The sequence below is a fragment of the Drosophila subpulchrella genome, unplaced genomic scaffold (assembly GCF_014743375.2).
Source record: "Drosophila subpulchrella strain 33 F10 #4 breed RU33 unplaced genomic scaffold, RU_Dsub_v1.1 Primary Assembly Seq354, whole genome shotgun sequence".
NCBI lineage: Eukaryota > Metazoa > Arthropoda > Insecta > Diptera > Drosophilidae > Drosophila > Drosophila subpulchrella.
Genome location: NW_023665577.1, coordinates 9,165,080 through 9,182,102, shown reverse-complemented (window position 1 = coordinate 9,182,102; position 17,023 = coordinate 9,165,080). Strand labels below are relative to the sequence as shown.

At 36.3% G+C, this 17,023-nt stretch overlaps 1 protein-coding gene across 4 annotated transcripts in view; it reads left to right on the top strand.

Moving 5' to 3' along the window:
* Positions 1–17,023, top strand: part of LOC119561001 (histone-lysine N-methyltransferase, H3 lysine-79 specific) — a 43,277-nt gene that overhangs the window by 16,097 nt on the left and 10,157 nt on the right. For all 4 annotated transcript variants that reach the window (XR_005221052.1, XM_037874816.1, XM_037874817.1 and 1 more), the window contains exon 3: positions 15,661–16,915. Coding sequence is in view for 3 of the 4 variants with exons in the window: in XM_037874816.1 (XP_037730744.1) it covers positions 16,637–16,915 (279 nt within the window). In the remaining variant the exon portion in view is untranslated. The remainder of the gene's footprint in view (positions 1–15,660; positions 16,916–17,023) is intronic.

Genomic DNA, 17,023 nt, shown 5'->3' with positions numbered 1-17,023 from the left:
ATCATGAAAACATCATATTAAATTGTTGCGCGTGCACATCAGTGAATATTTATACAAATGTACATATTAAACACATAAACAAAATCTGTGTCAAATAAACTTGGCATGTTTATGGCGAATTCTCTTCGCTTGACAATTTTATTATCGTTGTTTTTTTTTTTTTAGCTGTTTTGCTTTTCATTCTCATATATTTAAGGGGGAAACGAGATGGAAGGAGCGGTTGACCTGCTTTTTAAAGCGACGCGTGATTCACGAAAGCGGTACCAAGTTCAGGTGGAATAAAAGAGCAACGAACGAGTGTACAAAAATAAAACCAAAACTAATGGATACAAATAATGTTGCGTATAAAAATTGCATTTTTATGTTTCGCCCCGGTAGATGGCGCCACTTTGCCTTTCGTGTGTGTGTGTGCGTGCTAAATGCGATAAAAATCGCTCACGAAATGTTCTGCAGAAATAAAACGCGAAATGGGCGGAAAAAAATATTTAAAAAAATAAAAAACAACTGTTGTCTGCCATTTGTTGTTGATGTTTTTTTTTTTATTACACCGGCGCATAACGGTAAATTGTAAGCGGCTATTACAACACATATAAACACACACACCCGTGGACAGGTGATTGAGCGTGCAAAAGAGATGGCATTAGAGGAAACTGAAAATTTGCCACCGCCGCTTGCACTTTAATTGAAAAACACGCCAAGGCAAGAGGAAAAATATAATAAAACCAAAAAAAAATGAAGAAACTACGCATACGAAAAAAAGAAACCGAGCACGAGTGTGCCAGACAGGTTGTTGCTAAGCGTGTGTTTGTGTGTGTGCAAAAAGAGCCTCAAATGAGACTCGAACTCGAAATTATTAAATTGCAGACGACGCTCTAGAAAGACGGGCGGGGGTGTGGGGGTCCGAGGGGGAAAGGGGGCGTATCAGTACAGGGGCGTAGAAGAAGGGGGCGAGTCACGCACAAAACGAACGAACGAAGAAGGCGAGGCAGCAACCCTGAGCAAAAGCGAACGAGGCGAAAGAGAGCAGAGTCGAGAAAGAAGCCAAAACGTCGGACTGAGCTGAAGTTACAGTCGGACTTCTAAAGATCGAGCAATAAACTCCATAATGATACTTAATAAATTTAGAAAATAGAATTTGATAAAAATTTTAAAATTTCTAGTTCGTTGGAAAAAACATTAAACTCTACTCCTGTGAATGGATTTCAAAATATAAATACTTATTAAAAAAACCAAAATAGTAAAGCAAAACTAATATAGTACCTAAAAAAACCTAGAAGAACACTACTAAAAACAAAAATGTAACTATATTTAATGACACTTCCATCCTTCCGCTTATAGATCCCGAAGGGGTAGGCTTTTCAACCATATTGCCGAGTAGTTCTTAACAATATTTTTAATTTATTCCTTGAAAAATCTTTACCTTCATAATGGTAATTATCCTAAACGTTGTCTCTTTTCCAGCCTAAAAGAAAAAATGGAAAATAATGTCTTAAACATGACTTAAGAGTTGAGTATTTCACTTTAACTCTTCAAAACTTTTTTTAAAATATCTCTTTGAGGTTTTGAGATAATTCTAGTTAGTCATTAGTATTTTCTTATAAAGACATTTTGTTAAAGGTAAATATGGGCCTCGGGAAATCGAAGTTACGGAAATATAAATAATAAATATAGATACTTATTAAAAAACTGAAATAGTAAAGCCTAACTAATATAGGACCTAAAAAAAACCTAGAAGAACAATACTAAAAACGAAAATAATACTGTTTTGGATGGCACTTCCCTCCTATACGCTTACAGATACAGAAGGGGTAGATTTTTAGCCATATTTCCAAGTAGTTTCTTGTATTTTATTCCTAGAAAAATCTATACAATTATGTTGTATCTTTTAGACATGACTTACAATTTGAGTATTTCACTTTACTCTTCAAAACTTGTTTTAAAAAACCATTTCGAGATTTTAAGATAATTCTACTTAGTTATTTTTAGTGTTTTCTTATAAAGACACTTTGTTAAAGGTAAATTTGGGTCTCGTGAAATCGAAGTTACGGAAGTTGTACTGTAATTTGTTGGGTTATAAAATGAGTGAGCGAGCAGGAAAAGAAGAAGCGCAACCAAATACGGGTGGTTGTGTGTGTGTGTGTGTGTGTGTGCGCGAGCGTGATAAAGGTCGTTGGCCAAGCAGTGGCAACAACAACAATGTTGGCAGAGAACGGGACGGAGAAGGAGGAAGGGAGATAGCTACACAGAGAATACTGGCGATGAGCAACAAAACACACGGCGACGTATTTAGCCTAAGGGCACGAAATGTATTGCAGGTTTTTGTCAGTCGGCAGTTGTTGTTGCCGCTTTTGGGCTATGTATAGGCCGCGTCGGTTTTGGTCGTCTGAAAAAAAACACGTTCCCTGCACCAACAGCAACTCCATCGCCAGCACACTGAATAGACAAAGCCAACAAACCCACAAAACGCAGACGGCGAAAGAGACGGAATGAGTCGGATAGAAAGAGACTACGAATCTACCTCTGTGTGGGTGTCTTTGGCAGCCTTTAAGGCCATATCAGAATGGGAATGCAGGGCTTTAAAACCCAACGAAATATGAGCCATCATCCAGGGCAAAGCTATAAACGTGTCAATGGGTTTCTAAAAATTCCTTAATAAATAATAATATAATGATCAAATAAATTGATCATTTAAAATACAATCACCAGATATCACTTTATATATTTTGTTTCTGACCCAAAAATAAAATTTTTAACTATTTGTAAGGGCTTTAAAACCCAACGAAATATGAGCCATCATCCAGGGCAAAGCTATAAACGTGTCAATGGGTTTCTAAAAATTCCTGAAAATATATATTATTTCAATCAAATAAATAGATCATTTAAAATACAATCTCCAGATATTTCTTTGCATATGTTGTTTCTGACCCAAATATATAATTTCTAACTATTTGTAATGACGTAATCCTTATTCTTTAGTTTAATGAGAATAACCTGTTTAAAATGTTTCTGAAACATTTTTATTTTAAAAAGAATTTTAAGTGTTTTTTGTTCTCAATCATTTAAAGTTTAAGCTGCTAAAATTAGACAACATTACTCCGATTGAGACCTTGCAATATGAGTAAAAACTAGTTGCTGCTATTACCTCATGCTAAAGCTTCTAGCCAGCGGAGAAGTCGAACCCGAGCCCATCAAGCCAAAGTTAATAACCAAATTCCGTTGAAGTTGCAAGTTCAAAGCTGAAATTAATTTAGCCTTAAGGCGGACACGCACACTGAGAAGCTGTTGCCGAATACGAATGCCTCAAGCAATGACCTTTAAATTCCCGCTGCGAGAGTTGAAACCGTATAATGATTATAAATAATAGGTTGTCGTAGCAATATAGAAATACCAAGGCGAAATGCATTGCATAACCGAGAGCCAAAGCCAACAAAGTAGACAAGTAGAACTTGTTGTCATTTCCTTATTTAACGTGACACTTGTTAGCAGCGCATGCATTGAATTGCACTGAAATTGAGAAGCTCTCTATCTATTTTTTTTCGCTCCTCGAACGAAAATGAACACCTGCGTTTGGTTTTGTTTGGTCTGGTTTGTTTTGGTTTTGTTGGGTTGCTTTTTTTCGGGTTCCACTGTGAGGTGTGTGTGGCGTACGTGACTATCACTCGATGCAGTTATGCTGCTATTACGTCGACTGTGCACTCACGGACACCAACGCAAGTGCCGGCAGCAGCACCCATACAGACGCAACGCAGACACGCACGAACAAACACCTGTCACGAATACACACTCAACCCGTTCACTCTATCAGAAACCCACCGTGTAAACGACGATCTAATGCCGGGGGGGCTATCAACGCGCATCTCTATACAGCAGTGGTTGCAGTACTAGGTTATGAAGCTCTCATTTCTCAAAAAAAAATTTATAAATATATTTCAAGATAATATTTAGTTCTTATTTTTCAGCTAATTTACGAAATATATTTCAAGAAAATGCTGAATTTATTAATTTTTAAAATAACCACCGATATTTTATTGAATTTAAACTATCTTAGTTAAATATCTATTTGAAAGAGAATAGTGTGGTCATTTATAAAATGATATCCAATTAATAAACTAATTTTGGTAATATCTTTGTATATAAAGTTCTTTATATTGTAATATTATTATATTAATAATGTTCATATTAATAATATTACTGGGTTTTAGAAACACCACAAAAATAGGTAAAAATCAAGACTTACTTTGGATCATATACATACATATGTATGTCTTACAATAGAAGAATAAAATTATCTTGGGATCATATTGCACCTTGATATTATCCACAATTGTGGTCACAAGCAGCTGCTTCTTCTTTGTTTAATGCTGTTGTTCTTTTGGCGTTTCATTTGCCAAATGTTCCTGTCCCGACAGTTTCTTCCTTCTTTTGTTTTTCCATTGTTGCTGCGTCACGTTTTTCATATTAAAATGTTTGAAATTCTGATTGGGATTCTGCCTCTGGCGGTGCAGAGTTGCCAACTGTTTGTTTGTTTGCTTTACTTTTCGTTTGTTGCGTGAGCGCCGTTGCCAAACTTCAGCCAGCAGCCAGCCACCGAATCTTGGCTTCAATTAAAACAGGTTTTCTCGTGAGACATTGCCCAGAAATGATCATGATCGGTATGATAGACCCCTCTCTCAGTCCCTCCCTTTCTACTTTCCTCCTCTCTGTCGCACATTGGACTTCACTTGTTGTGTCTGGTTTTTTGTTTTTTTTTTTTTATTATTGTAAAATATGTTCACTGACCTTTGCCGAATTACCAGTTTTTTGTAAAGCGTATTTTTGTTGATCGCGTAAGACCGATTTTCGTTGGATTTTTGGCTCGAATACGTTTTATATTCAAATTAAATGCATAAACATGTCGGCATATTCTCTTTATGGCCATATTTACACACACTCTGAAACGAGAGAGCGACCTTCAACTTGATTTTTAATTAAGTTCGGTTCAATGAACTGAAACTGTCAACGTCTGCTCTGCTGTGTGTTTGATTTTAATGTTTCCCTTTTTGTTCCATTCCCCCGCCACTTTGGGCCAAAAGCAAACACAAATGTTTCGCATATAAATTATTTCTCTTTGTTTGTTTTTTGTGTGGTTTTTTTAGTACATAAATATAAATGCAAATATCGACCAAAAAAGATGTTGATAAATGTCTCATCTTTAATGGTATAAATGGTTGCCAAATTTCACTTGGATTTTTAGTTACGGCTTCACTCGCGTTATACTTAAACTTTCTACTCTTCGGTTACGTTTTATCTATCGTAACTCATCTCAGCTTACAGCTTCCCATTGTATAGTTGTGTGTGCTAGCCATAATTCATGAAATATAATCGCTTTTCTCAACTTACTTTGTACCTTGCGCCTTCCTCTATTTCATTTTTATTATTTTCACAACGAACTTTTCTTTTACTTTAGTTTATGGCTCTCCTTGTGCGTTTCACCATAAATTTTCTGTCTCAACCTCAAACAACAAATATTTTTTTCAATTTACATTTTTTACCATATTTCATCTGACATTCCTCCCGGAAACGCCAACCCTCTTCTCTTTTATTCCCACTTTATTTTGCGCTGTCACCAGGCAGCAACAACGGAGAATGTTTCAAGAGCGCTGCCACCCACTTTTCGCCCCACTAAGTTGAGCTCCAGACCATAGGACCATCAGGTCCCATAACCCCAAGCCCAAAATTCAAGTCTGTTCAACCCGAACCACCCAATAATGTTAGACAGATTTTATTACGGCGCTTTTGCTACTTATCCGGAAATGTTTGTCTCGCTCTTTCCATATCCTTACACAGAGAACAAAGCGCTGGGGATATCGATAACTTCTATTGTAAATGATCTATTGTTGATAATTTATTAAAATAATATTTTTAATCTTTGATATCGATATTTTTTATATATACAATTCGATTCTTAATCAAATTGAAAATGCTACTCAAATTCTATGCCAAGAATTTGCATGGAAATATTTTTCTCTGCATTGGCATTAGAGCATTGCACCTCAACCATTACCATCCCCTTTGGGGACAACTCCGGAGTCTCTGGCATTTTGGGCTGGCAACCCTTGTGGCAGGTCCTTCTGCTACACACACCATGGAAAATTGTTGCACTTCTGACGCTGGGGAAAACTCACCCCCGCACGTTACTCTCCTACCCCCTTTGGACCACCATTGTTTGGCTTTTCCCGTATAAATTTCCTCAGTAGTTTGGGCAACCACCGACCTGACAAACGCTACCGAGGAAGGATGTTTCAATTTCTATTTTGTTTTATATACTTTTTCCTGCTTCGTCGTTCATTCCGTTTTTATCGGTCGTTTGAGCTTCTGAAAGTGGCAGGGCAACTCTGTCTGTGCTAAGAATAGTGAAAATTGGCAACATCGCTTTCTATTCTTAGTTTTTCATTCAATTCAGTCGTTGTCCCTTTTGATTTTGTTGTTCTCGATCCGGGGGTGTGTATGTTGTCGCTGTTCTTTTGATTTGGGCTGTTTTCTTTTCTTTTTTTCTTTCTTGTTTTTTTGTTTTTTTCACTATGTTATTCCGCTCTACATTATTTTCTTTTAACTCTGTAATTTTGCCAACTTTTCTCTTATTTATTTAAGGCATTCTACAATTTCCTTTTGGTTCCCTTTTGTATTTTCAGTATGTTTTAGTAATGTTATTGGTTGCCTTTGGGTTTCAGTTTCGCTTCAATAAAGTTTACTTACTTTGTTGTTTTGTGTGTTATATTTGTGAAGGCTATATTTAAACCAGAAAACTCATACAATTATTATAAATTTAAGCGAACATTTTATATTTAAACAATCTTTCACAAATAAACGTTTAAAATTTTAGTTTCCCAACATATTAACCACAAAACAAAGAATTAAGTATCTTTAAAAATCGAATTTAAATTAGAGAGTATGTTGAAAAGTCATTTTATATAGCATAAATTCATTTAAATTTCTCCTTCAACTTGAAGACCCCCCAGCGTTCAGACAGTTTTCAATTAGTTAGTTTTTCTGCTTTGCTTTGATTTCATCTACTTCATTTCTGTGCCAGTTATGTCTAGTTCATATCCTTTTCTCTTTTTCCCCTCGACATATTAGGTGAACATTTCTTTTAGCGATTTTTATAGTTTTTAACAATTGAAGCCTGGAGGCGATGAGTTTTAATTACTGACCCACTTCCAGTTGTTTCCTCCCACGCAGCGATGTTGCCACTTTTCAGCCGTTGCATTAAAGTTTAAAAGTAGTTCAAAAAAATTGTATAGTAAGGAGGAACTATTTCGTAAAGTAAATTAATAACTGCTTTATTAAGAACTGGATTTATTAATTGACAGTTGAATTACTTTTATTACTTTACTTTTTAAGTTATAGCACTAGAGATTTTATGCTTGCTCTCTCTTACTATTTGAGTTTTTAAATCTATTCAAATAAAGCAGAGGATTATCAAATATCTTATTTATTTGTTAATTCTTTATATAATTGTTTTAGAATTTAAGGTATTTACTCTGAAAAACAACTTAATAATTAACAATTAAGTAATTACTGACCCATTTCCATTTGTTTTCTATTAGACTGTGGCGTTGCCATACCTAAATTTAAATCAAGTCGAGTGCTTAAATTAAAGTGGAAAATATTTATATTTACTTTGTGGGCGAGTGGTGGGTATGATGTTTGTAATTATGCAAATTTACATAAACATAACCTACTAACTAAGCACGCAACTGAAACAAATGCAGTCGACTGCCGCCCAGTTCCGCCCACAATTCCCCAATCCTCCCGCCTCTTTCCACTTGCAGAAATAGTTGACCTCGTTTTTTGGGGGCTTTTGCTTGCACACACTTTTACTGCAGTCTTTTTTTTTATTCTTTCTTGCTTCGCTGGTTTATTTTTTTGTGCATTAACAGAGAAGTTTTTGTTGAGGCGCCGCCTGGCGGTCTGTAGTTGTAGCTGTTATTTCTCTGCCGGCGTTGAACTCATTTTGCATGCATTTCTGTTTTTTTTTCTTTCTCTTTTTTGGGATGGCAACTCTGTCGCTGTTTTGGTTTTTCCGAGTGGGCGGAAAATGGGTTGGCCTACATTTGCTCTCTCCGCGGCTTTTATTTTGCTTTTCTCCATGTTGTTTGCGAACCTTTTGAAAATTGCGGCAGGTGCATTTTTTCCGCTTTTATTTCGCAAAAGCGCCATTCAGCGAGTGCATTTCCTTCCATGTTTTCCACGGCCTTTTCTGGTGTCGCCACCCAAGCGCCACCCATTTTTTTTCCAGTGCTTCTTTGCATTCATTCACAGTAACCAAGGCAGACAGAAAGGGTGGGAAAGAGAAGGGCAACAAACGAGTGGAATTCACCAGCTTTGTTTTATTTTCCACGTCCTTGTGCTAAAAACAACAACAAATTGAGGGTGGGTGGGTGGTTGGTTGGGTAGTGTGGTGTTTGCTTGGGGGAAATGCTCGAAAAAAATCGATAAAGCAATTAATGCCAAAAGAGTGGCAGGCCTTACCAATTTCCACCTACCGAGCAATAGAATGGGAACGAGAATCAGCAGCCGAGCAACCCTGTGCGCAAAAATAAACAAGATGATGACGTTTTCGATGACGAAGGATAGAGGTTGAGAGGTCGAGGAGAGAACCGAAAAGCCAAAGCTGGAGAGACGACTACTAGTCGTCTGTGTTAATAAACCGCCCCATAACCACCAAGAGCAGCACCATCCCATCATTACGTTCATACTCCTCCTACCCAAGCCAAACTCAATCCACCCGCATTGACTGCCTCTGATTTTATACGCTTCGAAAGACGGGTATCACTTTTAATTTAATTGTACGCTTCTGAGGTTAATTTGAGTAATAAATAATAATTATTCAATTAGATACAGCAATATATTAAATTAGAAAGAAAATTTGTACATATACTTGATTTTTAATCAAATTATTTAAAATACAAATTATACCAACTTTTTAAAATTGTTCAAACACAGCGGGAAATATTCAAGTACATTATTCTTGAATTGAGAACATCCGTTCTTAAAAACCGTGTAAGTCCATTTTGGTATCAATGTTTTTAATATTAGAACGAAATGGTGAGAAGAGAAAAGTCAAATTGAGTTTATTTAACAACTTTTTTTATAAGTACACTTTTACTACTGGAATAATAGTTAATTGAGATATAAAATGTACACAAATACCGCCCATTCAACTTGATTCGAGCAAAATAAAAACATTTTCAACTTCAAAAATGTCGCCCTTTTTTTAAGAACATTTTCAACTCAGATGAGAACGTCAACATTTTCTCTGTGAAGATGATTTTGTAATTGCAATGCTTTTTTGACCAGCAGATTTTTGGAGTGTATGGTTTTTAATAACTTGTTTACTATTGTTATTGCAACCCTTGTTGCTATGAGGGCTAGTTGACTGCGTAAGCTTTAATTAACACGGTTTGTTGATTTTAAACAAGATAATTCGCTTCCTTATTTGATATCATCCTCCTTTTCCATCCTACGTAATATAAAAGGTGGGGCATACACTATTTAATAAAATATGCATGGAGTCCAGGTTTTTTTTTTGTTTACTTAAGAATACATTTAAATTTAAGTGTAGATACTTATTATTGATATTAAGAAATATTAAGATAAACCTTGAAAAGAGTTTTGAGTAACCTTCAACTATTTCATTGCACTTTTTGCCACTACTCAGAAAATTGTTGGCGAACATTATTAGCTAACAGCATTTTCCTTGCCTTCTCGTAAAATGTTCTTGAGTTATCTATTGTTACGAGCTAATATTCAGCCTCAAGAGGAAAATTCCAGCCCATGCAAAACAAAAATGAAAGCACTTGCTTGAGTTTGAAATTTCAAAGCGCAATTTTAGCTCGAGGCTTATTTGGAATTTCCTTTTGTGTGCCTTACCAACATTATTGATTATGCTGAAGGCATTATTTAACGACCAAATCCTACTTGAATGTGCCTCTTTCCAATTCGCTGCCTTATATCCTTTAAAACCCAAAAATTTGGAATTATTCGCACTTTAATTCGTTTGGCATCTAAAACAAAACAAATGTGAATTAAAGTTTCCGTCCTTGTGAAACCATTTTTAATATTGAAATTGCAAAAAGAAGCTTATACTACAAGTTTAGAAATACAATATTAACTCCAAAATGTTATTTTAAAATTGTAAAGTCTGTCCTAACTAGGCTGAAATGCCACCAATATTTTTTTATTTTTATTAAAAGTCATAAACATCATATTCCCTCCGAGGGCGTCCACATTATAGTATATTTTATAAGTTCGGGTTCCTAAAGCCCATACTTATGTTTAGATATTTCTCATTATTGCCTCTGCCTTTTTATTCCCTTTTTTTGTCATGGCTTTTGGCATTTTTCACATTTTTGGGCGTCTTGGGATGAAGTTTGGGGACTGGTTTGCCCCGGCTTTTCCAACTTAACCCCACAAAAGGTAGGAAAGTTAGCACAATTTTAACGTTCCGAGCCTCAGTTTTACAGCGGTACTTTAAAAGCATTTAAAGCGAAAAGTCCGTAAAGACTTCGGTTCTGTTTTTTGACTTTGAAGTGTAAAGTTTTTCCCTGGCAAGTGCTTTATGGTAATTTAAAATCGATTACTCTCAGAGCTCTTGTCTAATTTGTGCTCTTCTTTTGAACTTTTGTTCACCTTTGCTGGCAGGAAACCCAAACAACTTTTGTGGGTGGGGTCGCCGTTGTTCCCTCTTTTTTTTATTTTAGGTGATTCTTGGTGATTCTTTGTGCATTTCAAGTTCTGGGTGTGGCAGTTCCAAAATGCGTTAATGGTGTGTATTTGGGTGAAGTTTGGCAACAATGCGATGAGGGAACTTAAAGGTTCTTGACTGGGTTCCATTTAAGGCAACCATTTGAATTAATATATCATTTACAAAGCAGTCATTATTAGGCTGGAACATATTTTGGTAATGTGATTATGCATTTTTAATCATCAGTTTAGTTATAAATACAAAAAGTGTACTGCGTGCTTGAAATACATTTTAGTTTTTAGAGTTTTTAGTTTCGATGTTTTAAACGCTTAAGCGTGATAGTGTTTTTTTTTTTTTCTCGATTTTATGCCGCCATCAATAATAAGCTGACAGTTAAATCAACCTACAAAAATATAGTTATCCTCCTTTATGTAAATTTAATTACAGTGTTTGTTGGCATCTCTGGCAAGTGCCTCCGTAAATTTCTTGCACATGTTTGTATTGTTTTTCCATGTCAAAAGCTCCGAATGTCCCTCTTTTCCCCGTTTGCCATGTGGCATTTATATGCAGCTGTTTCTTTAAAAAAAAAAAACCGCAGGACAAGAAATTATATATACGCAATGCGATTGATGACCTTCCAGACAGATATCAAAAGGGGAGCTCAAAAAAAGATAGGGGGAATTCCCCCTGGCACGTACCAAACCGAAATACTGGCGATCTTTTGTTTTTCTTCTTTTATTGCTCTTCCTGGCAGGTGTTTGACTTGCAGCCTGTTTCGTAAATTGCAGGAAAAAATATGCCACTTCCTTTATTGCGGTTAATGTCACATGGTTATTTTTCAAGTTTTCATTATTTGTCTTCCGTTAATAAAAGGCATTTGTAAGTAGGTCAAATAATTTCATATCTTATCAGTACTTTTTTGTTTATTCATGGACATAGAACAAACATTTGATTTGATGGCCACACATGCCAGCAGGTTGCGCTTTAATAGAATGTAGTCAACATAAAAAATTCTTATCTGTAGAAAATAATAAAAGTGAATCAAAGCCAAGCGCTTGTTTTCTTTGGAAATATATTTACATTTAATATATTCCAATGAATTTACGTAAACATATAAACTGATAATAGGTGGCCTCAATGCAATTGAAAAACAAGAAGTAAGACTTTGATCTTAAGCCTGACGGTACAGATTATTTCAAAAATAAGTTTTTTCAGAACTTTACAAGCAATGAATTTTATTAGAACTTTGTAACATAAAAATCGTTATTCTAATGATCTTTATACTTATTTCAACACGGAAATAAAATTGAAGATTTATGTTTACCAATTTAGAATTTTGATATTCACTTTGAACAAAGAAAACAAATAACAGAAATGACTTGAAAAATTTCATTGGGTGTGCATTGCTACAACGATAATTAACGAGAAATCAAAGCGTAAACTAATTTGACCTTCGAGCAGCAACAGCAATTACAACACGTGCCCATTGAGCCAGGGAAACCTAAAAATATAATAAATACCAAAACATATAATAGGAAAATGTTTATTGGTGAAACGGGAAATCGAGAAATTACAAAACGAAAAAACATCGATTAAATAACACAGCCAAATAAAAATATTTCTTTATTTCTGTAAGCTTACAGAACTGGCCGTGTTAGGTAAACAAATAGTTAACTAATTATTTTAGTGCTGCCACAATTTACTGACCCTGACACACATTGCCATTATAATAAAAACTAGTCACCCATCTCTCCCCCGCTCGAAATATTCATTTTCAGAACTGTTGTACATAGCTCACATTTACTGGGTAATTTGTTTTTATTATTTTAGTTTGGGATATCAGCAAACACAAAATATGAGGGGGCGGGCTGAAAACAAGGCAGACAGCGTGGCAGGCAGGCAGAGTCATAAAATAAAAAAGGAAAGGCGAACAGAAAACAACACGCAAATAATATTGCAAAAAAGAGAGAGAAAATAATAATAATAATAGCGGTTCGCGTGGGCGTTGTCTGCCATTACACAGGAAGAAAAGCTTTAATGATAATTATAAATCAAAACAAAAATCAAAACTCAAAACCTCAAGATATATATATGATCCATTATTACATATATAGCACTTACTAACTACTTTTGAATTTTTCTTAAACAAATTGTGTTACAAGCCTTTTTAAAAGAATTTTTCAATGAAGATATAAAAACCGAGAAGAGTGGAAAGTGTATGTGCTTTTTAAGTTGATTAAAACCGCGATGTGCCGATGGCTATATGGACCCCCTGAGCCCCCTTTATATTGTTGTATGGGCCCCATAATTGTGTCAACTTTTCTCAGTTTACGTTTTTGTATACTATGTTAGCGAAATGTGTGTCACGCCTCCACGGGCATGCAAAAAAGTATAAAAAAAAATGTTTATGATATAAATAGCGCAGCGGTGTCTAATTAGCTAGGCAATTTTTGTCCCGACATATAAAAATAGTAATCAATGTAGGAAAATATAAGCAATTTTACACCTTTCAATTTTTAATGTATTAAAAGTGATGTAGATATACCAAGTAAGACAATAATATAATAAGGGTTAAAAATATAAACCGATACATTTAACCAAAAAGCCGACAAAGTTTGTTTTACTGTCGTCTCTGAAAGTATCTGGAATTCTGTCTGGACGTATTCAAAAGGTTTTTATTAGACATACATATGAATTTCGCATTAAGAACTTGTGTATTTATGCATACACATATTGCGGCTAGACAGCAGCCAAGGGACAACATGGATGAAATAGGCCATAGAATGGGATCCCTAATGGAAATGACTTTGACTTTCTAATTTTCAGTTGCAAAAGAGCAATTTACGGGTATAGCCAACAACCGACCACACATATTTTTGGCGGCAGACTGTGAGTTCAATGCCTGTTTAATGGACTTGTTTTCTTTAGCCTACAGTCCCAGGGTCTATACTATATATCCAGCAGTGATGTCGGACATTATTGGGATGAGGAAAGAACAGAATGTTATTATTTTGTGTAGCCCATAAGGACTTACAAAAAGGGGAATCTAATAAAGATTTAATTTCTTCATATAATTTTATTTATTTTTTTTATTATAAGTATTAATAATAAACTTCGACGAGGAAGTCGGTAAAGATTCATAAGAACTGCACCAATACACTGACTTCATAAGCACTAATTTATTTCGTTTGGTTTTTAAATTCTGATTCGAGCCCATCACTTTCTCTTCTCTCCAGGGCGACTACATTCCAGACATTTTCTCACCAGCTTTTCATTGCCACACGCACATCTCTCTTAAACTGCAAATGCCTGATGGCGCTTAAATACTGAAAATAAAATTCATCGCCCGTTATTGATTAACAATAAATTGTCGACGTCGTTGTCTCTGTGGCTATCGTTGTTATAGCTCATGTTGTTGTTTGTCGGCTTGACCGGCGAAATGGGCGACCTGTGGGGCGATATACATGCATATATGTATATCTTTTTGGAAAGGGCGGTGGCCAGGGGGATGGAAAATCGGGGAGGAGACAGATGCCACATGGAGCTTTTGTCTGGCCGTCTGTTGGGGCTGTCATGGTTGCAGATATATGTGTATATATATATAGATACGGATACACACGCACACGGGATATAGATAGATAGATAGATACATATTTCGAAGTGGGGAGGTTGGTCGGATGCGCACACGTGCATGCATAAACAACAACCAAGCGATGCCACATAACGCCACTTGCTTATATAATGTACTGCAATTTTGTTTGCAGTTGCCAGACCGAGCTAGAATGTACATATGTGCACAGCTATAGGTATACTTGTATGTTAACTAACGTCCGAGTGTGAGTGCCGGCCAAAAACCCATTCAATTTAATGTGGCGCTTGTCTAGCCAAAAATGTTAACGCTAGACTGAGTATCTCCCTCCCCACATGGGTTTATTGAAGCTTTAACCTGCAACTAATCCGCCTCAACGGTGATTTTCAATGCCCCTGGCGAGTAAGCTTTAATTAGAGAATACCCGAGTGACGGACATTTTCAGTCACTCTTTAATTCGAGCCGCAGGCCTTGGGGTTGTTATCGATTTTCCCTGGCTGGCTTTTCCCAACCCCCTGACTTCCCTCGAGGAAAGCTGTCGTCAACGCTGTTTATGCTAATGAAGTCACATTGCCGTTGACTTGCGTCTACGCCCACCAAAAATAGAAGGAGCAAATAAATGAATGGCATCACATTAAACACAAAGTGAAAAAAGTATATTAAAAAAAAAAGCCCTGAAACGTGCCTCGCATGACTAATTAGCATAATAAACAAATATAACGAAAGCCACCCTGAACACAAAAAATTAAGCAAGACCAACAGGGAAAGAGGTGTTGCATATCAATGATGAAATTGTCTCAGTGACAGGGCTAACAAATCCCAGTGTGGGAATAAATTGCACTTACCGATAAAGTTTGAAAACGTGTAAGATATGCGCAAAGGTTCGTTGAAAGAGTTGCACAAACTGGGTCCAATATAAAACACGACTTAAACAACTTTACAAATTTTCATTTTAATCTTATTCTTACTTACACTTCCATTGGATGAAGAAAATATAAATACTTTTTAGAGATAACATAGTTTGGGAATCTTTGCTATTTACAAAAGCAAAACCAGTGAACACACTACCAAATATTTATCACTCCTTGAATTGGTTGAATATATATCATAGCTATAGTTCCAATATTAATTAGAGTAACTATAGAAAGTAAGATTTATCTAATGCATTTACCTTAGCTCAATTATCAAAAACCATCATACTTTTAGGCATCGAACTGCATTTTCAATACTCGCCAACCATAAAAATCATAAAATATTAGACCCCGCATTTTTGTTTAACCAATTTATTTTGATTTAGTTGCTTATTTATGTTTTTACCATTCTCTTCTTTTCTCTCTTGTTACAGACTCAATCTAGAAAACACTTTCAAAACTGTACATAAATTAAAGGCGCGTGTGTTGTAAAAGCATAAAAACAGCGAATTCCTTTGAAACACTTTCCAAAACTGGGCCGAGGCGCGTGCAATATGCGCAACGGTATTCGGGAAAGAGCGCGTGCCACGGAACGCACTGAATCGAAACGGAACGGTGGGAATCTATAATGCAACACCAAGAAGAATTCGAACTCGAAGCAGAAACCGAAACCGATCCCGAGATTCTAGGGAGAAAGGAAAACATTTGGAAAATGTTGTTTCCGCACACTGAAGAAAATGCATCGTTTTCTTAACATCCAGCAAAATATCAAACTACGCAACTATCATCAGTTACTTTTGTATTTTGTTGCTGCTGCTGAAGGAAGAGCGGAAGTGAGGAGAAGAGGAACCGGAACCGGAAAGAGAAGCGATCGCAACGGAAGAAGCAGAAGAGGAAGCAGAGCAAGAGCAGCAGCAGCAGTTACAGTAACGTTTAAAGCAAACGCAACGTAACGCCACGAATCGCAACGTCAAACGTAGTTGAAGCATAATATTATTCTATTAGCCCAATACATTAACCCAACGCTGCCACTGTTCCTAAGACATCAACAACAACCAGAAGAAGAAACCATTTAAACTAAACGTAGACCATAGTCGTAACCGTAATCCGTAACGCAATCGCCTCTACACAAGATACAATACAGAAACACAAAACCTATGCCAATTTTCGATCGTCAAATCGTTTAGCACCTATCATAGACTCACCCACATAGACGCCCCATCAAAAGTCAAAATCTCAAACGACACTACCAACTAAAACAACAAAAAGCAGACGTTGTTTTAGAGCCCAAACAAAACTCCCCAAAAAAAAAACACCGATCTCGCCCCCCTTTTACCACGCACACCAAAAAAAACCACACAACAAAATAGACAAAAATAAAGAAAGGCTGGCTAAGGAAAGCGGAAAAATATGGCCACACCCCAAGTCAAGGACTTGGTGTTGCGCTCGCCCGCTGGCTCCTCCGACGTCATTTCCTTCGCCTGGCCCCTGCAGATCGGACACGGACAGGACAAGCACGATAATGGCATCGACATTATCGACACCATTAAGTTTGTCTGCGATGAACTGCCATCGATGTCTTCGGCCTTCGAGGAGACCAATCTCCACCAAATTGACACTGCCTGCTATAAGACTATGACCGGTCTGGTCGATCGCTTCAACAAGGCCGTCGACAGCATCGTTGCATTGGTGAGTGCTTTCTTTTTTATTGTGTCACAGTATTTGCAGCAAGAGAAAATTGTTAGAAAAACAAAGAAAGCAAAATTATTTTCGATTTTTATAAAATGTAAAATTTAA